Source organism: Populus alba, chromosome 6 (genome assembly GCF_005239225.2).
Source record: "Populus alba chromosome 6, ASM523922v2, whole genome shotgun sequence".
Classification (NCBI taxonomy): Eukaryota; Viridiplantae; Streptophyta; class Magnoliopsida; order Malpighiales; family Salicaceae; genus Populus; species Populus alba.
The window spans coordinates 15,706,690-15,728,602 of NC_133289.1; the positions used below are offsets into that span (position 1 = coordinate 15,706,690).

The following is a 21,913-nucleotide window of genomic DNA, read 5'->3' on the forward strand; positions in this document are numbered from 1 at the left end:
ATCATTGGTAAATGGTTGTAGAAATATCAATTCACCAAGCAATTAGGAGTAGCAAAGATAATCTAGATTTTAAAATGGATAGGTTTTAAGCTTATTTGTCCACTAAGGGTTTAACTCATTACAGCAGAACCATTCTCACCATGTAAATAGACCATTGGTAAATTAAGCACAACATAACATTAGAAATATAAAACAAGTGGCAATGCAATTTATCTTAGGTAAGATACTTTAGAGTGATAATATTTTTTCTTTTAGCATAAACAGTCTTTTACCTAAGAATTATAAAAACTAATTAGGATTTTCTTATGACAACAATACTAGGTGATCACTTCTTTTTAATATACTAGGTGAAAACAATATTAGATATACCATTAAGTCTATTTCAAATGAGTACATGATGTTTTACTGTCTATCATTTTTTTTTTTTAAATGAAGTTCATATGTGTATTTAATTTAAGAAAGAAAGTAACTATCTTAACTAACAGAGACTTTGAGACCTAAGAAACAATCAAAATTGCTAAGATTTTTCATCTCAAACTTATTTAAAGAGAAAATATTTAAGGTTACTAATGCTTAAGATGTCATTCTTTATAATATTCATATCATTAATATAAAAACAAGAATGATAGTTTCAATATTTTATATAAAAAAATAGTGTAGAATCATGAGTAACAGAATGAAACTGATATGAGAAATATGAGTGTTAAACTTGGCAAACTAATCTTTTGGATATTGTTTGTGTTAGAGAATAATATAAATCATATTATGGAGCCTCACCTAACAGCTTAAGCTTAAGCTGTTGGGTTAAGATAATTCTTTGACATGGTATCAGAGCCTTAATGACAAAGCGGTCACGAGTTCGAATCTCACCATTCCCTATTTTTTTTTATAAAAATTAAGCACAAGATAATATGAATCTATGCAAGTTTCAAGTCTAAAAGGCTTTCACTTGAGAGGGTGTGTTAGAAAATAATATAAATCATATCATGAGACTTTACCTAATAGCTTAAGCTATTGGGTTGAGATGATTCTTTCATAGTTTGAGACCATATAAAACTTTTTGAAGACATGAGACTTGACTAGGGAGTGATGATATCCTAAAAGGGTTAAATGTATATTTTTTAAGTAAGACCATTATTTAGAAAGTCATTTTTAACATTTATTTTTTTAAAAAAATTGTTATTCATGTATGGTTATGATCCACATAGTCAATGCAATATTTTGGAGTGAATCCTATGGATATAATAAAAGCTTTATATCATTCTACTAAGCCATTGGATTTGATTCTGATCTTATGTACTCACTACTAATAATAGACTTTTTCCGATGGTAAATCAAGAAAATCCCAGGTATCATTCCTTTTTAAAGCTTGTAATTATGTAAGTATAGCTTGCTGTCATTTACGATCAAAATTAGCTTCATGAAAGCAAAGTGAGCTCATGAAAAGTAGAGAAAGCATAAGAGGAATTGTAATCTTAAGAGATAAAAAGGCCGTTGTCTAGGAGGGCTGAAATTGCAATAATTTTTGTTATCGTACAGGCCGAAGTGAGAACGATTTATAAACTACTAGAAGATTTATAAAAATGACATCTCTTGTTATTTTGCATTACCAATTTGTCTAGAAGGGGCTGAAATTGCAATAATTTGAAAAAAAAGTTAACATTGAGACATTTTAAAATGGAAGGTGCCCAAAGAAATATAAAAATGGTTGTGTAGGATTATCGAAAACATAACTTAATCTAAATATGATTTAATTTTGATTGCCACAAAAGTTAGTTCAAAAATAACTTTTACCGTTCGAAAAGAGAGAGAGCATGATTTGTGCTCCTTAAATTTCTTCTGGGGCTTTCTTGTGAGGCAATTTTAGAAATGTAATGGTGGCTGTGTTTTAAAATAATTTTTATTTAAAAATTTATTAAAATAATATAATATCTAAAGAATATTTTGTAAATAATAGGTGGTTTTGTAGGATTATCGATAACATGACTTAATTTAAATATGAATATGATTTAATTTTAATTGCCATACAAGTTAGTTCAAAAATAACTTTTACCGTTTGAAAAGAGAGAAATAGAGAGAGCATGATTTTGTGTTCAGTAGGTTTTGTGCAGGATCTCCTTGTTATTGTTAGGATTTCTTTCGGATTGTATTTATGTTTTTTTTTTTAATATATTAAAATAAAATTATTTTTATTTTTAAAATTTTATTTTTTATATTAAAACAATTCAAAATCATAAAAAAAATTAAAAATTAAAAATTAAAAATTAAAAATTAAAAAAAAATTAAACATAAAAATAAATGCATTTTTAATTGACTAATCTGTACATTAGGACGGGAGCAAATAAAACGGTGGTTTCTTATGGCTCCCAGCTTTTCTTTTCTTTTCTTTTTTGGCGTTGAATTTTGTAGCTTCAGCAAGCAACACCTGGACATGGTGACACTGCAAGGGTAAAGCTCTGTAGGTCCCTCATTGGACAAATAGGTCAGTTTTATCCTTCGTATCTTCCGGAAGACAAGAAATGAAAGTACAGGCCCATGTGGCAAGGTAATCCTATCTAGTTATTAATATATTAAAATAATTTAAAAATACTAAAAAATAATTTAAAATAAAAAAAATAAAAAAATTAATTTTAAAAAAAAATCTTTTTAAAATACAAAAATAAACTGAGGTACATGAAACATGGCTGTTGTGCTGTTGCAATCCATCACATAAGTCATTTCTCAATGAGAATATTAAAGAGGTAATTAATCATTGTGTTTTGAAATAATAGGTTTCGCCACAATTTTTAATCAATATATGGCTTGTCATACATGGGATCAAAGAGATAAGTTTTTCTTCCTTTTTTTGTGTGCGTGTAAAGCTAAATGCAGCACCAGTCAGTCTAACACTGAGTCAGTTCGGTCCAGGTCAGAAGCCAAAATGAAGCTGAAAAGCCAAATTCTGGGCATTTGGAAGGTCCCTCAAAGTCAAAACTTTGATCGATTCTCTACATGATGGACAAAAAATATCTATGTGCATATACAATATTTGCAAATGCTTTGAAGAAATACCTTCACAAAAAATATCTATGTACAAATACAATATCTATACCCTTTCAAGGTTGTTTAGAATTTTAAAGTTGTTTAGAATAAAATATAGCTATGATTGCTTTTCAAGATAATTTTTACTAAAAAATATATTAAAATAATATTTTTATATTTTTAAAAAATTATTTTTGATATTAGTATATTAAAATAATATAAAAATATAAAATAAATATTAATATAAAATAAAAATAAATAAATAAATATTTTTAAAATGTAAAAACAAAAGTACGACCCAACATTCACTTCGCTTTGTTTTAGTTTTTTTTCCGTCATCCTTTGACGGGGTCGTACGGATATAAGCAAGGTTTTCAAAAGCTTTCTCTTTACACCATACAGAAAACACAATATAAGATTTTTTAACTCATATATTAAGCTCGGTAGTAAATAATAACATAATATAATTAAAATAAAAATAAAATAAATAATAAAAAAGTTCAATCACTTTAAGATATATAAAAAAGCTAATCACTGTAAGATATATAAAAAAGCTAAAACTAGCTGAATAATTGGTTTGACTGGTTATTCAAAAAAAAAAAAAAAATACAAAAATCACCCATCTTATATATAAATTTATAAACTCGGTTTGATTTTAAATTTATACTAATCAAGTTTAATTGTACTAGTTTTTAAATTTTTAATTTAATTTTACTATCTGCACTGATTACCTACCAAACAAACAAGCATTGATGTGTTGATTGTGCTGAGATATGAAATGTGTGGAAGCTGAGTCAGTAATCAGCAACGAGCAGTGAGTGGAAAGAGAACAAAATGGGTCAGCACTTGCCTCCCGATTAGTAGACACATCATATCTATATGATACTATCAAGAAACACGGCTGCACCAGGACCAGCACAATGGCTCCTCTCACCTTGGACCCTACCCTCGTCCTTGTAATTTCCCACAGCACAAGTAGTTTTCCTCATATACCCTGCCATGCCTGACCTGTATCAATCACCAGAAAACTCACCCACCTGGCCTTGCTAGTGAATAGATGCACCTTTCCTCCCCCATTTTAAACTTATCAGTGCTGGATGGCTACCATGGGGTCATCTATGAAGGCGTCTTACAGATCTTTTGTCACAATGCTGCATTCTCAATCGCCGAAGCACGGTGGAAACACAAGAAAACAGCGGTGTACTTTGTTCACACCTGCATGTTTTGGGCTTGGCTAGCCCCGGTTACATTATTAGCCACTTGGGCAACTACACCAACTAGACACAGCTACAGGGTGTTCCAACCAATATTCCACACCATGTAAGAAATGCCGAGATAAAACTACTGGTGCGAAAAAAGGGTACAAACCGAAAAGAATCATGCATCTTATTAGAGGAAGGACTACAAACAACAAAAAATAAAGCAAAAGCAACCCCTGGAACCCTAAACCTGTGAACCATGAAACAAGGGATTGTCCAATAAGCAAGCAACACAATTCATCAGGGTAAGACTCTGGATTCCCCTGCACCCATTACATGAAGGTTTACCACTTACGAAGCCAAATCATCAAGATTTCAATGTTCTGAAATATGGCTGAGAAATCACATGCCCAGATTTTGTAAATACAAAATGCATGCACACAAGAACTGTAAAGCTACTTCACCAGGCTTGAAAAGAAAACAGTGCAGACCATAATACATTTCTTGGTTCCCATACATCAGTACATCTGGTAAAATATTGGTAACGCTGACAAGCACCAAGATAATTAAAAGCAATTCTTACGATAGAGATGTTACACTGTCAAGTCAAATGTAAAGACACACCTCATTACAAGAACATTTTTTTCATTCATAATCTACTAATATTGTTTGTTACCCAAAGCTGTTCCACTCAAACTCCTCTTAAAGAACCAGGAATGACCATTACTTTCCCCTGTTATGTACAAAAATAAAATCATGAGGAATGTATGAGAGAAGGAGAAAAAAAGAATATAGTGTTTCTAGGTTCAACTTACGTGTTCATCATCAGAGTTATATTGTCTCCCTTAAGAAGAATCCTTCCTGTAAAACATAAAAAATATATTTTAGAGCATGCACAAACAACAGAAGGAAAAGAATTACGAAATTGAATTACCCAAAGACTTTCTGCTCTTTTTCTTGATATTGACTTCCTCAGCATCCTCCAAAACCAAATTCATGTACTCATCAAAGCCCTGCCAACCATAAAAACACCAGAATGACTCAGAACAGAACGAGGTAATGGACATGCTCTAAGTTTATACATGCCAGACTCACAAAAGAAGTATTTAAAAACCAAAAAGTACAAGCATTCTCCATCCTCTAATGTTCAGCAAGAAATTCAATAGACTGCTGAAAAGGGCAATTGAGTGGTGATAATTACTTGTAAGGGACTTGTTCACCCCTAAAGCACCAGAAAGTCTGAAAACTGCTAAAGGGGTGGCAATAGCAAACTTCGCACTTATATAAATCATCCTAAGATGGAGTTGCGTAAAGACACATAGTACATTACTAATCACAACATAGGAGCATAGGCAAAAACTTGAGTTTTACATATACTTGATACTTCAAATTTGAAAGTTTGGACTCTTCTGCAGATTCAAAGCATACCATTTGTTCATAATACCATTCAACCACTTGAAAGAGCATATTGATTTTTATCAAATTATATCTAATTATTATAAATAAACGTGTTGTAAACTACAATATCAATTTGTGTGCCATACACTCAGTAAAGTGTTTATATAATGCACCTCATAATGCAGGAGCAAATATTGTCATCATAATTTATTTATTTTTTCTATTTCGTTTAGGAATCCCTATTCGAACTTTGTAATTATTTCTTGGGATAGTATAAATAAGGTTGTTTGGCTTGTATTTTCAAAAGACATGGATGAATAAATTGTTGCATTTTTTTTGTTCATTCTGTTTTGTTGTTCATGTTCTATTTCCATTAACATATTCATTTATAACTATATCCTATATCCCTCTTCCTTTGTCATATGTGAGTGATTGCTTGGGTTAAGAGGTGACACAACCCAGTCTCTTATCACATTCTTTTATTTGCTAAAGCTAATCCTCTGAAAAGGATGAGTTTGCAAGGACAATCATCAAATATATTCTCTAATGAGGACTTTTGACCCTATCTTCTTGAAAAAATAGTTCAACAAGCTTTCTTTGAAGAAAAGACTAGCACAACACAAAAAACTAGGCTTCAATAATTTGAGGCTATAGCAATGCAAAGTTATTTAAAAGCATTGCAACCAGAAGAAATAGGAGTTCTATCATGAAAAAATGAAAGATGAAGCCATAATGTTGAATCTAATCAGATTGCCAATCTTTTATCTTCTCTTTTTTTATGGTTGTGTAGATTCTTAAAGTAAAATGACAGGAGGGAGCGGATAAAGGTCGTATTAAGAGGTTATACAAATAGTATCCAATGTCGTTTGTTGGCAACACATTGCAATATCTACTAAGAGATAGAGAAGGTTTTCTAGATGAGGTGCTAATATTGCAACATCTTGAAAAAACTTCCTTAACATGTACACGAGCAGTGTTGGTTAGATGGCAAATTCTTTCCAATCTTTTGACAAATATGCAATACAATAATGGCCAAAGAATAATCTAGAAGTTCTTGATGAGAATTTGTTGCCTATTGGGCTTCTTTGGCCTAGTTTATTATTCCAAGCACATTAGGGGGGCGCAATATACCCAATCCTCATTTTCCTCTTTATTATCCATTTCTATGGTGATGTCTACGCAAATACAAGATACTTTGAGAAAGTTTTGAAGTCCTCAAAAGCAAAGATGAGATATTATTTGGTTCCATGATAGCTATTCTGGTATGCAAAACCTAGTTCAAAAGAGCATTGCTTTGAAGGAAATAAGGTTGTGGCACATACCCCAAGACCTAAAGCATCATGACTCAATGTCATACAAGGTATGTATGGTATTCAAACGAATTATTACACTGTCAAATTTGGCTCTCCTGTCACCATGCAAGCCCTTGAAAAATCATAGATTTCTGTCCAATTTTTTTATCTAGTAACATATAAAAAAAGTATTGGTTCTTGAATCTGTTTGCATGAGGAATTGTGGGAATGGCAAGGGAGATGAAAACTAAACAGTTTTTATTTGATATGCATATGGGATAAACATATGTACTTGGGAAAGTCATAAATCGGGTGTTGGAGAACATAAGAATTTGATCTGATATATAAGTGGGATAAAGATAAGTCTATGAAACTTTGGGATGCCATCCCTAGTACAATTTTCCTGGGCTTTGCCTTCATTCCTTATGTTTTTTCTATGGTATAAACCAGCGAACAAGCAGATTCAAAATGATAACCAATGGGGCATGGCATTGTTAACAATGAGTTTTAATTGACAAAACAATGATTGGAATAAACTGGAAGTTGAAGTTACAAGGAGCTCCTTTGAATTCAAGGGTTTCGAGTTAGGCAACATTAAGGGATATTAAATACAATACAACTGCCTCAACACCTTAAAAGACAACACTATCATTACTTGTTAGATTAAGGAGATCAGAAATAAGTTACCTTAAATTGACCACAAAAAATGGCTAGGTTCAAACATGTCGAAGGAGGAGATCAAAGACAATATCATCAATAGAATCCAGGTGAGGTGGTTCGAAACTTCTAAGCATGAATAAAGCATTTTATGATAGTAAAGTATCAATTATGCAGATGCATAAATCCTATAAGATTGAGATCACACAGACTATGCATCATGTCAAATAATATAAGCACAACTGAGTTGAGAATGACAATATTCTAATCCAGCAACCTATAAAATATTATCCACCCATTGGACGACTAAATAAACTGATACTCTGGTTCCCTAAGCAGCTAACCACAATGGACATATAAAGAGCAAGAATTGACAATATGATATTAACGCAACGCTAGTAGGTGATATTTGCTCTAACAATAAATATACCAATCAGAATGCACAAACGAACTTAGCACCAATACATCCCATAAAACAAATCAACCTATATAAACTTTTTGTTTGCTCAGTACAAAACTTACAATAATTCGGCCTTCAATTCTCAAATCCTTCTGCTCAAAAAGCCAAATCTGAATGCGAGCTTTCTGTACCCACAAAATAGAAAAAAAAATCAGCTAAAATATCAACAACCCATTATTAACAAACAGCAAAAATTAAGCAGACACAGAAAAGAAAATCAGTAAAATAAGGAAAAGAGTGACTTACACTTTGAAGAAACCTGAAAATCAAGTTCTGGAGCAGCAGAAATTCACAACAACAACAAAAATGTTATATCAAAACCCTAGGAAAAAATAATAATGAGAAGTAAGAAGACGTACAATGGGTTGGGTCATGATACGCTGGACTTTGGTGCTCGCCATGGCTGTGAAGCTCTTGAGGGTTTTTGGGGCACAGACAAGTAAAACTGTAGAGACGTTAAAACCCTAAACCACAAGGCCTTTCGAGGGGGGCAGGGGGGAGCGTACACAACCTCGAGAGTGTTTGGCACGATGGCTTGTAAGAAAAAATATAACTATGGTAAATCACAAGTTGGTCCTCTATCTTTAAGCGTTTCTGAAAAATGGCTCAACGTTTGAACGTTATAACCTCATTCATCCTTGATGCTAAGATCTACTTTCTTTCTTTCTTTCCTTTTTATATATATATATATATATATATATATATATATATATATATATATATATATATATATATATATATATATATAATGAGAGAGAGATAAAGCATGTAGCAATGTACTAGAGAGGGCTACACTCCATGTCGGGAAGTGTTATTTAAAAAAAAAAAAATATTTAGGCTTTGCAAATATGTTTTTTTAAAATACAATAATTGGGGTTATAGTTCTAACCAAATAATTTTGTTTTATTTGAATAAAATGAAAAAAAAAAAAAATAACCCAATTCCATACCACCCCCCTTAAAATTTTCCAAAAACTTTTCAAAAAATATCTTTAAAATCATTTTCAAAACATCATGTTCAAATAAAATATTTTTAGAAAAAAAATATTTTTTTTAGAAACAACATTCAATAAAAAAAAAAATTTAAAAATAAAATATAGTTTTGGGTTGCAATTGGATAAGAATTTAATTTGTAGTTGATTATTTTATGGTTTAATTGAAGAAAATTTTAAAAAAAAAGGTCATTTTGATCATAATTGAAAGAATTGAAAATCCATGAATCAAAATGAGAAGGATGGAAGTCCAATTAATTGATGAAGGGCCTAATTAAGGGGGAAAATTGGAATTAAGAGCAAAATTGATCAAAATTGCTCAAGTCGGGGGTCAAGGACCAAATTTTAAAAATTGAACAAAGTTGATGAATAAATCAAATGGATCAGAGATGAAATTAAAGAAATTTGAGGTTAAATGTCCAATAAAAAGTCAAATTGAAAATATATGAAATCATAGACTTAAAAAAACACACTTCAATTTTAAAACTAAATTAAAATTCTCAAAATGACATCATTTTGATTAAGTGAGAGACTCTAATTCAGCAAGAAATGACACGTTGCTTAGGTTATTAAATGGAGAAATGACACATCGTTCATTGTCTTTCTTTTGCCGTTTTTCAACATCTTCCAGTTATTGTTTCCAGCAAAGGAAGACAAATTTGCCTCTTTTAATCTCTTGTTTTATCCCCACCACCTATGAGACAAGCAACACGCCACCTTGGTCTATTCCATACCACCTGCAACCTAAGCCAAAAATCAACTTGGAAGCTCTGAATATGCTGCAATGTCATGCCAAAACCATTGCCCCAATCAGCAAAAACTATAAGCAAACAAGACAGTCCTCTCGGTCAGCTTGCAAGTTAAATAAAAAAAAAAGGAGTGTGAGATGAAACGAACGGCTATGATGGATTTCTAAAGATCTAGGGTACCCATCCTGCCAGCTCAAAGACCCGGAAGCACGCATCTCTACTGATATACATAGTCGGGCCTATAATAATGAGTGAATATGAGCAATCAAGTATGTATCTATCATAATAAAATATGGATTTACTCTAGATAGTTTACGTGAATGGCCTATCAGATCTATTTATGGATCAATAGAACATATTAAGGCTTAAGAGGAAGTTTAGTTGCGCCCGACTAGAATAACAACTCAAAAGAGCCATAACTATTAATTTGACCGTTGGATCGCGCTTAAATTTTTACAAAAGTTTCTGGATGTTGTTTTCTCAATAATAGCTATACATTACTATGTGGACTGTCAAATCTTTAAATATCAAAAATCTCGTTGAGGCCCCATGATTTTAGCAGTTTTTGTGATTTCCCTTCTTATTTTTGAATTTCTTACTTATTTTAGATTTTATGCTTTTTTCCTTTGTAATTTTGAATTTTTTTTTTTGTTTTGTTTTCTAGTTGAGGTCAAGTTTTTAATCTATTTAAGACTTTTTAAACTTACTAAGAAGATAGACTTCATTATTATTATTTTAGAGAAATAAACTTATGAATTTAGAGCTCATATTTACAGCTCTTTTCTCCTATTAAAATACTGTGTTTTTTTATTTAATTGTTGTCTTTAACTTCATCTACATCATCTGCATATAAAAAAGGATGTTTAAAACCTTGTCAAGGGAGAGGAAATCAAGGAAAAAAGAGAGCAAATTAAAATAGAGTGAGGTTGTAACAATTACAACAAGAAAATAAGGAAGAAATCAGTAGCAAAGGAAAAGAGAGAGGAAAAGATAGAAAAGTTAGAGAGAGGGAAAACAAGAAATACATGAGAGAAGAAGACAAGCAAAAGAAAAAAAAGAAAAAGAAAAGAAAAGAAAGAAAGAAAAAACAACTCTCTCGAGTCATGGCAATCAAGACATCTCTACCACAGTTATTTTAGCATTGTTTTAAGAAGATTGCAAACTTCAATGGATGACATACAAGGGTTTTGTAGTAGTCCGACATCACCACATCAATTTTAAGTGGGAGGTTTAATCCTGGTTTGGTCAGAATAAGTCAAAACACGTATGAAGTAGCTATCCAGGTTTTTATTTGGGTTTACGATTTGATTCTCCAAGTTCAAAAGATCATGGGACAATGGCGAATGCAACAAGAACTAGCAACAACGTCAAAGAATTTCCATGGCTTCTTACGCAACCTTAATAGTTATTTTTCTCCCTAAAAAAGTTTTACAGGAACACTAACAGCAGCAGTCTTTCAGGTAAGCTTCTCCCCCATTACTTAATGTTAAATCCTTTTATTTGGTTATTTTGAGTTATTATTGTATGTGGTTGCAACTTTAGGTAACCAGTTTTGTTTGTGTTTGGCATACAAAGCAATAATCTTTTAATATGGACATGCTTTATGATATTTTCATTAATGGGCAACAATATGTGCAACCTATTCTAAGAAGTAGGGTTGTCATTGTTAAAAGGCTACAATAGAAGTTGCACCAACAATTGACAAAAATGATGCAACCCATGTGCTGCCACCATTTGTGTCATAATTAATGGCCTCTTGTCTTACCATTGATGCCTATAAATAGAGGCATTATTTGAGAGCGAAATGAGAGAGAGTGAGAATGAGAGTGTGAGGAATAGAAAGGAGAGAAAAGGGGGGCTGCCATGGGCAACAACCCTGCTGCCATATGCAGCAGTGTGTGTGAGTTGGGAGTTAAGTTAGAGTGGATGTGATCCTCCTTTCTCTATGTATTTGTTTTGTATTCTTTCTCTATCTCTAATAATATTGACCTCTCTCATGGATGTAGATAATTTGTCGAACCACGTTAAATATTGTGTCAGTATGCTTAGTCTCGAATGGACAACTATCAGTACATCACCGGTTGCATTCCCCAACACTTTACTTATACGAGGAGGAACTAATATTGTAGTTTATCTCCATGTAAGTAAAAGATCAAGACAACTGCTCATAATGTTACAGAAAAACTCACACTTTGCATTCCAGTCCTGAGTGAAATATATATACAAGAGAAGTCTACGTTTTGCAGTGAATACATATGGACATTTTGCTATAATACTGGGGAATAATATTTGCAGTAAATGGGAGGATTTGCAATGGTTGGAAACGCTAATCCTGAGAAATAATATCTGCAGTAAATGGAAGGATTTGCAACGGTTGGAAACGCCAAGCTGTGGTGAGAATCTTTGCTTGATTTTGGCAGAGTTAATGTTGGTTTCCTTAATCATGTATATGTTTCCTTGACACGCCCCCGCAAGATAGGAATCCCATCAGTGAGGACAATCTTGGATCGGAGAAACGTGGTACGCTGTCGAGATAATGGTTTAGTCAGTAAGTCAGCAAGCTGATCCTGAGTGTGAACATGTTTGACAAGAAGCGAACCCTTCTGAACTAAGTCACGCACAAAGTGCAAATCAATCTAAATATGCTTCATGCGGGAGTGATTGACTGGATTAAAACTGAGATGAGTAGCACCAAGGTTGTCACAGAGCAGAGAAGGAGGTGCTTTGAGTGGAAAACCCAGTTCACTGAGAAGACTAAGCAGCCACATAGTTTCAGATGCTGCATTGGCTAAGGATCGGTATTCAACCTCGGTAGATGAACAGGTAACAACACGTTGTTTTTTTGAACTCCAGGAAATGGGATTGTTTCCCAGAAAGCTGATGTATGCAGAAGTGGAAGTTCGGTCATTGAAGTTGCCAGCCAGAGTAGGTTGTTAAATGCCAGGTAGTAGCTTTTCGAATGTGAATACCATGGAAGATGGTTTGCTTCAGATACCGAAGAAGGCATTTGACTGTTGTCCAGTGTGTAGTAGTTGGCCTGTGCATGAATTGAGATAACTTGTTGACAACAAAGGAAATATCGGGGCGGGTGAGGGAGAGGTATTGAAGACTTTCAAGGACTCGACGAAAGTCGCTGCTATCAACAGAGGCAGTTCCATCATCTAGTTTTAACGGAATACCAGTGGATAGGGGAGTGGATACATCTTTGGCGCCAACCATGCTTGTTCTGGATAATAAGTCACGAATATATTGATGTTGAGACAAGAATAAACCTGCACAGGCGGAGACAACTTCCATGCTAAGAAAGAAGTTAAGAGGACCCATATCTTTCAATGAAAACTGAGTACCAAGCTGCTGAATAAGAGATTGCACAAAGGCAGTATCATTTCCAGGAAGCACAAGATCATCCACATATACCGACATATAACACATAACAGGGCCACGGTGATAGATAAACAAGGATGAATCAGACTTGGAATTATGAAAGCCAAGTTGAATAAGAGCATGCTTGAGTGTTAAATACCATGACCGAGGTGTTTGTTTGAGCCCATATATAGCTTTACGCAGCTGACAGACATGGTGAGGGTGCGTGGGATCCTTGAATCCGGGAGGTTGACCCATATAAACAGTTTCAGTAAGCTGTCCATGAAGGAAGGCATTGTTAACATCCATTTGCCGTAAAATCCAACCTTGCATGACAGCAACAGTTAGCACAGATTGAATGGTTGCAGGTTTGACAACAGGGCTAAAAGTTTCTTTATAATCAATCCCAGGATATTGGTGAAAGCCTTTGGCAACAAGTCGAGCTTTGAAGCGATCAATTTTCCCATCGGCCGTTCGTTTGACACGAAAAACCCACTTACAACTGATAGGTTTGCAACCGGCTGGAGGAGGCACTAAGTCCCAAGTACCATGTCTCATAAGAGCAGTAAGCTCATCAGACATGGCTTCAAGCCAATGTGGCATGGACAGAGCCTGAGCAACACATGTTGGTTCGTGACTTTGAGGAAGGGAGTGTCTGGTGACAGAGTGGACTTGTTTGGGTTTGAAGATGTTATTGAGGGATCGGGTAGTCATGGGGTGTGTCCGAATTGATGGTGGTGGAATTATGTCTGGGGGAACCGAAGGTGAAATACTATTAGATGCAGGAGACACTGGTGAAGGTGGGGAATGGTGGGCTGCAGTAGGAGGGAGTGAGGGAACAGACACAGGAGAATGTAAGGGAACCAGAGAATGAGAGGGCAAGGTATTACCTGGAGGAGATGAGTCCACGGCAATGGCAGATTCTGAAACCACTAATGAAGTAGAAGATGTGGACGGAGCAGCAAATAAAGGAGTGGACACAGGTGAAGAGAAATGAGAGCTAGAGGAAGCTACTGTTTGGTGCTCATCAAAGAGAACATGCCTGGAGAGATAAATTCGGTTTGTTGTGGGTTCTAGACAACGGTAGGCATTTTGGGTTAAGGAATACCCGATGAAGACACACAGAGTGGACTTGGGCTGAATTTTATGGGTGTTATAAGGTTTGAGTATGGGATAACAAATACACCCAAAAGTTTTTAATTTAAGATAATTTGGTTTTTGGCCAAAAAGACTTTCAAATGGTGATTTGTTTTGTAAAAGAGGTGTAAGTTGACGATTAATGAGATACGTGGCAGTGTGAAAAGCATGTGGCCAGTATGAGAGGGGAAGATTAGCATTGTGTGGTAAAGTGAGACCAGTTTCAACTAGATGGCGATGCCGACGTTCTGAAACACCGTTTTGTTGGGGTGTGTGAGGAGCAGTGGTATAATGACTAATCCCATGAAGAGAGAGATAGGGTTTTAGGCTTGTGTACTTGCCACCATTATCAGAGTAAAGACTTTTTATTTGTGATTGAAATCGTTTCTCAACAAGTTGTTTGAATTGAGGAAAGATGCTCTTGACACAAGATTTTGCATTAATGGGATATAACCACATATACTTTGTGTAATGATCAATAAAGATTAAATAATAGCGAGAGCCATCTAGACCAACACAATGAGCAGGTCCCCACACATCACTATAAATAATATCAAGGGGAGCATGACTTTGAAAACTAGTAGGATGGAAAGGAAGTTGATGGGCTTTATTGATAGAGCATGATGAACATAGAGAATGCAATTTATTATGCGCCATAGGAAGAGAAAAATGATTTACTAGATTTTTGACAATTTTGAATGAGGGATGACCAAGACGTTTGTGCCACCCGTCCAATGAGATGCGTTCATGCACATTTGCAATAATTTTAGGATTATAATCCACCAGTGATTTCAGAAAATGATAAACGCCGCTTTCACATGCTCCTCTTAGTAATGTCGCCCCCGTAGTCTGGTCCTTCACAAGAAAATAAAAAGGATGAAACTCAATAAAGACATTATTGTGAGAGGTAAAGTGATGAACAAAAATTAAATTTTTGCAAATGTTAGGAACACAAAGGGTGTCACGAAGTATAAATTTTCGTTTTTGTGATTTCAAAGTCAAGGAACCAATATGAGAGACAGTCAAACCTGACCCATCACCAATAACAACTTCATCAGTACCATCATATTCAGAGTGAACAAATAAATTCTTCAAGTCACCAGTAATGTTATGAGAAGCAGCAAAATCAAAAAGCCATTTCTGATTTTCTGGTTGAGAAGCAACGATGCAATTAGCTGTGACTTCAGATCTATGAACATGTGGACAAGACTTAGCTATATGGCCCATTTGGTCACAGAATTGGCATTTTGGTTTATAACACCTTTGATGATACCGGGGTGTGGAAGGCCTCCAGTTGTCCTTGAATGAGCCGTGAGTAGTTTTACTATAAGTTTGAGGACGAGTCTGCCCATTTGGTTTATAAGATGCCTTGGAATAAGACCCACCATAAGCATCATTGTGTTGTCGGTTATGATGAGAGTAATTGGCAGAAGCAATAAGCTGCTGAGTTGAAGATTCCAAACGCCGCAGGTAACTGTCATGCCCCACAAGCATGTCATGAAGCTCTTTAAAAGTCAGAGACATTTCCCGTGCCCGAATTGGGGCAGCAATTTCTTTAAAATCAGCACCCAGTCCATTAAGAATGTACAGGGTAATATCATCATCAAAAATTGGATGATCGATGAGTGCAATCTCATCGGCAAGGGCTTTCACAGCCTGCAAGTAAGCATGAATGGATCGATTTCCTCGTTGAATCAAGGTAAGTTCTTCCTTAAGTTGCATGGCATGGGTTTGGGATTTACTGGCATACATGTGGTGAAGTTTTTTCCATGCCTCATGAGAGGTTTTGGAACTGGCGATGAGCGGAGTGATGGTGGATGAGGTAGAAGCCAGAATAACGCTCAGGATTAACTTGTCCTGACGAACCCAATGAGTTTTGTTCATCTCACTGAGAGACGTGCCAGCTGGGGAGGGACATTGGGAAACTCTATGGACGTAGTCAAGAAGATTGTATCCAATAAGGAGAGCTTCAAATTGTGCTCTCCATTGAGGAAAGGTAGACGGCGTCAATTTTTCATTGATTTGTGTTGTGATGTTGAGAGCAATGAGTGCATTTTCAGTGGAAGATATTGGGTGAGTGTTTGGGTGAATTTCTGTTGTTTGATCTGTAGAGGTCGACATATTTAGAGAAGGATCTGTTTGCTCGTGAGAGATGGATGCTCTGATACCATAAAAGATCAAGACAGTTATGTTATAGAAAAACTCACACTTTGCATTACAGTCCTGAGTGAAATATATATACAAGAGAAGTCTACGTTTTGCAGTGAATACATATGGACATTTTGCTATAATACTGGGGAATAATATCTGCAGTAAATGGGAGGATTTGCAATGGTTGGAAACGCTAATCCTGAGAAATAATATCTGCAGTAAATGGAAGGATTTGCAACGGTTGGAAACGCCAAGCTGTGGTGAGAATCTGTTGCTTGATTTTGGCAGAGTTAATCCCGGTTTCCTTAATCATGTATCTGTTTCCTTAACAGTAAGTTGGAAATAAAGAGGTGATATTTGATCCTTTTGTTACCTTGGTTTTTAGGTGTAATACGAGCATTGGGTTGGAAAGTTGGCGTTAGATGACCCCTTCTACATGTAGAGAGGCAACCTATTAATATGGATTCCATAAGATGGAAGCTTAAGTGACTTTTAAGTGTTGTTTTTGGCAAGCTTAGATAGGGTATTTTAATGAGGCAAACACGCATGCCTCCCTCTTGTGTTCCAGCCATATATTGCTCCTCCTTTTCTTATCTAAGAAAGCCTACATTGCATTAAAAAAAAAAAAAAAAACACAGTCTGTGTTCAAAGAGGATTTTTGTTATATCCTGTCTTGTGTTTGAAACTCAAAGGAGGAGAGATATGCATGTTGAGGTGTGTAGGACATGTAGCGTGCTTGTGTTGTATTAGGAGAAAATGAAAGTGCCTGTTGGTTTTTGCTTTAAAACTACAACATTATAAGCATGTCGAGATGTGTAGGTTGTGTTCTATGTTTTTGCAGTGTGAAAAAAGAAAATGAAAATGCCTGTTGGTTTTGCTTTCCTTTAAACTGCAACATCATGTCTTATTTTCTTAACTTCACATTTTTCTTCGGTTATACCTAGCATGACAGTAGGATTTAGGGTTTAAAATTTAGCATCTTAGTTAATAATTGTTCGCTCTTATTTCATGCTCATGTAATAAAAAAAAATGTATCAAATCTTGCATTTTAGGCCAAGCTCTATATATATATATATAACCTTACATCTTTTTTTAATTTATACATGTCTTGTTAATTATCGAAGTCGTTTTAGTATTTCTACATTTGTTTTTATAATAAGGAAAAATATTTTTAGGATCTAGACTATGTTTAATAAGGCCAACATAGGCTCACTTAATTATTCATTGATACAAGTTAATAGACTATTAATAATTACATGTTGTGATCAAGAGTAAATAGTTATTGATATGTCAATTCACCAAACAAACTAAGAGTGACAAAAATAATTAGGACCTTAGAATGAATAAGCATAAAACCTACATTGGATTTAACTCATTGCAGTAGATCTATGTACATAGATTATCGGTAAAATAGACACAACAAACAATTAAAAATAAAAGATAATTAGCAATGCAACTTATCTTAAGTAAGATGCTTTGAGGTAATAGTATATTTTCTTAAGCTTTACTAGTCCTTTATCTTAGATTGTTGAAAAATAGGGTTACTAGTAACCATAATATTAGACAACTTTTTATTATTATTATTTTTAAATTATACATCACACTTTTTTTTTTAGGTTCGTCACGATGCTAAGTATGGCAAAGAAAAAAATTTAATTAATTTTAAAATTTATAATAAAAAAAATAATATAATTGTCTAATGTTATTTTTCCAGTTTAGTTTTTCCTGTTTTATAAAAGATCCTAGAAAATATAAATAAGAGGCATTTAGGGAAAGAGAAGGACACCACGTATTTTAAAAACAAGAGACCTTTGCAAAAAGTCTATTCAAATAAAAGACATAGTAAAAAGAAGACAAAAGGAGAAGAAAAAAAAAATTAGTAGCAGTATAAAAACACATTTAACAACAAATGTCACCTTCATAATCACCAATCTCCCACCTCAGGATGAGGTTGTCTACACCATCGATGCTAGAAGGAAGAAGAGGGAGTTAAGTTGCATTGCATAAGAGTCCACAAGCCTCTATGGCCTAGTGGTATGGCCTAGTGGTATGGCCTAGTGGCATGTGGAATGATGCTCCGAAATTAAACCTGTTCAGGACTATTGCTATTTTCTTCTCATTCCGGCTAACTTCAATGACTCGTAAAGGTCAATTTTAATCCCATATATAATTTATTTGTTGTTCAAACAAATTTATGATTTATAATATTTTTTATTTTTTAATCACATACATATGTATACGTGTATGTTATTTTGAATAAATTCATAGTGTATTCATGATTTTCTTTCTTTGCTATGTTCAACTATGCTTGTTTATATTAATTGAGTTGGGTCAAACGTTTATGGTTATTTATAATGGATATACTTGATAAAATAATTAATTTATGATAGATTAATATATATATCGGGTAATTAAAAGAAATAATTCAAAACTTGAGTCACCATTAATTATTATTTTGAATCTTATCCCCATAATGGTGAGAGGATTAACCTTTGTTGTCAAGCCTAAATTCAAATTAATTTCCTACGAATTTTTACCTTCAATAAACATGTTAATTTAGGTGAAATAATAGCATGCATGCATGATAAGTTTTCTTACTTTTTTCGAATTCATTCCCAAAATCAATCCTCCTTTGTTTTAAGGTGAATTCTAAATCCCTTCTTGTTCGTTGCAAAGATTATCTTGGAAGCTCCACATGGAATGAGTGAAGATTAGTTTCAGAAAAAGCAAAATGAAAAGCTCATACACAACAAGTGAAAATAAATTGCAATGGATCAAAAATCATTTGAAAAGAAATCCAAATGCATGCAGTGGAATAAATCGCATCAGCTTAAGAATATTAAAATATCCAAACACAACATTAGAAAAATATTCTGTATCAAATTAAAAATCATTCGAGAAGAAATCCACACGTATTAAGTAGAATAAACTACATTGATTCAAAAATATTTGACATTTCTAAATGCAGAATAATACACATTGATTTAAAAAATCCACATGCATGAAATGGGATAAACCGCATTACTTTAAAAATAATTTAAGACTGAATGGAGAAATAATCATCATCAAATTAAAAATTATTTGAAAAGAAATTCACACACATGGAGTGAAATAAATTGAATTAGTTTAAAAACATTTGAAACTTCAAATTCAGCTAGTGAAATAAACCAAATGGAGGAATAATATGCATTGAATTAAAAATATTCTGGAAATAAATCCACACACATCAAGTGGAATATACCACATAGGTTTTAAAAAATTAAAAACTCCAAACACAATGATTGTAGGAATAATCCATATTAGATTAATAAAAATCATTTAAAATAAAATCTACACTCATCTAGTGGAATAAATTGCAATGATTTTCTAATATATATTTAAATAAAAACAACAACCATTCCCTTACCAAATTTTGGAGCCAAAAAATGTTTCACATCATCATAGTATATTTAAATTTGATTGAGAGATTAAATGGAGTTTTATAATCAGATTTTTCAAATATCAATCCAAATTTGAATCCTAAAATAAAGTTAAAAATAATATAATAAAAAAATTAATAAAGGATTCAGATTGCATTCGAAGATCTATCGAATTTATTATTTTTTAAAAAAACATTGTTGCATTAAGGGAATGAAACTTTGGAGTGATTAAGTTAAATGGAAAGTTTATGCGTGTATATGTTATATGTTTTAAAAATAAATACTACGAGGTCACATTAAGGAAGTGGGAAATTCCTATCCAAGTTTTCCCAGATTCTTGGAACAATCGATATTTACATATAAAAAAGACAATCTACTCGGTTAGCGAAGAAAAATAATTAATCGATCATATTTGTTGTTCTGAATGCATGATCTGATCTAGTCTGAATGTTTGACTGGTCTTCTCTAGGAAAGAGATCAGTCACATGCCAAACTTTTTTTTTTTCCTTGAACACAACCAAACTTATTAAATTAAATTAATAAATAAATAAATCTCCAAGATTTAGAATATTATTTATTATAAGAGTTTAATTATAAAATTGTCTTTAGACAACAAAACAAAAAGCCTTTGAAGTAGGTGTAAAGGCAAGGTGGCTTTTTCATCATGATACAATTGTCTTTAACAAATCATATAGGATTAGATTGGTCATTTCATCATTTTTACTGTACAATTACTAATTTAACCCTTAAATAAAATAATATAATGCTTACTACTAAGGGACATTTTCGTCTTTTTAATTTTTTAGAATAGTGTAATTACTTTGATGTCTTTAAAGGTAAAAACAACATAACTCTCACCAAATAGCTTCTTATAATTTTACATTGATTTTATTGTAAATTTCAAGGTTACTAAAGAAATTTGGTTTAATTTATATTAATTAAATGTAATTAAAAAAAAATTGGCAACCTCAACGAAATGAGGTACCGTGTGCCCCTAACATACATCAAGATTGACACCGACAATAGTTTATTTTTTTCTCTTTTTTTCTCTCTCCCGACTCTGAATTTTGTGCTAGCCCCTTTAAAAAATCAGATTAGTCCATGCAATTTGTTTCCCTTTCATATTTTGTGTCCTTTTGATTACTATATTTTTTTAATAACTCATGAAATTATAAATGTTTTTTTTTATTTCACCCGCTTTTGACTTTTAATCTTTTAGTTATGGTCCTCATTTGTTTTATTATTATCTCATTATTTTTAATAAGTTATAAAATTATTATTTTTTTAATTTCCCCCCTTTTTATTTTTTTCCACTCAAATTTAGTCATTGTTCTTTTTATTGCTATTTATTTTGTTTGTGATCATTTTTTAGATTTTTGTTTTTATAATTTCATCCTCCATGGTTTTTTTTTTCAAATTTGATCCTTATTTTTTTATTGATATTTTTTTTATTTGGCAAGTTTTTTACATTGATATTTTTTTTTCACGATTTCATCCTTCAAAATTAAATTTGTTGAAAATTAAGTTTCTTGGTTGAACTCAGTTCAAGAATTTCAGGGGTTGTGAGTCTTAAAGATTAGACGGGGTTTAGAAGGTTTGTCTAGGTTGACTTGTTTATTTTTTAATTTTTAAAAGCTAATGTCTTTTTTTACCTTGTTTTTTAGAGTTTTAATTTGTTATTTTTTATGGTTTGCCTTCTATGGAATTAATATCGGATTCATGACCAGAATCACCAGTTTCAAAAGTTCACATTAGTTTTCCTCTTTTTTTTCCCACATAATAAGAATTAGTTAAATAATTGATAAGGCATTCAAAGAGAATCTATTTTTAGTTGAACTAACAATGACATCATTTGCAATTTTTAATTGGAAATAAAATTCTAATTTAACTATATTACTTTTATAAGGTTCTACTTGATTAAATCTTAAAATTTAGAGACTAAAATAATTTTCATTCAATTTTTTTTAATGGAGGCCGATGAAATGATTGCATTGATACATAATTGGAATGTCAAAGAGTATGGGTCACAAATCTAGTAAACAAAAAACTAAAAAGGGAAAGGGTTTTACTATTCCC

General features: G+C 33.0%; 1 protein-coding gene and 1 non-coding gene across 2 annotated transcripts; both read right to left on the reverse strand.

Moving 5' to 3' along the window:
- Positions 1-4,689: 4,689 nt before the first annotated feature.
- Positions 4,690-8,552, reverse strand: LOC118057936 (uncharacterized). The gene is made up of 6 exons (XM_035070672.1): positions 8,387-8,552; positions 8,274-8,300; positions 8,090-8,152; positions 5,155-5,233; positions 5,036-5,081; positions 4,690-4,953 (listed from the first exon to the last, which is right to left on the reverse strand). The coding sequence occupies exons 1-6, from the start codon at positions 8,426-8,428 to the stop codon at positions 4,944-4,946; spliced, it is 267 nt and encodes an 88-aa protein (XP_034926563.1). The 5' UTR covers positions 8,429-8,552; the 3' UTR covers positions 4,690-4,943.
- LOC118057953 (small nucleolar RNA snoR99) lies at positions 5,347-5,451 on the reverse strand. Its single transcript, XR_004689062.1, has one exon. It is a non-coding gene; the product is annotated as a small nucleolar RNA snoR99 (small nucleolar RNA).
- Positions 8,553-21,913: the final 13,361 nt, after the last annotated feature.

Bases quoted from the DNA above. Each gene is read 5' to 3' on its own strand.
- LOC118057936 (XM_035070672.1), bottom strand. From the start codon at position 8,428: ATGGCGAGCACCAAAGTCCAGCGTATCATGACCCAACCCATT. The intron at 8,153-8,273 runs GTAAGTCACTCT...TTGTGGGTACAG, and splicing joins TTTTCAGGTTTCTTCAAAGT to AAAGCTCGCATTCAGATTTG. The intron at 5,082-5,154 runs GTAATTCAATTT...TATGTTTTACAG, and splicing joins AAAGAGCAGAAAGTCTTTGG to GAAGGATTCTTCTTAAGGGA.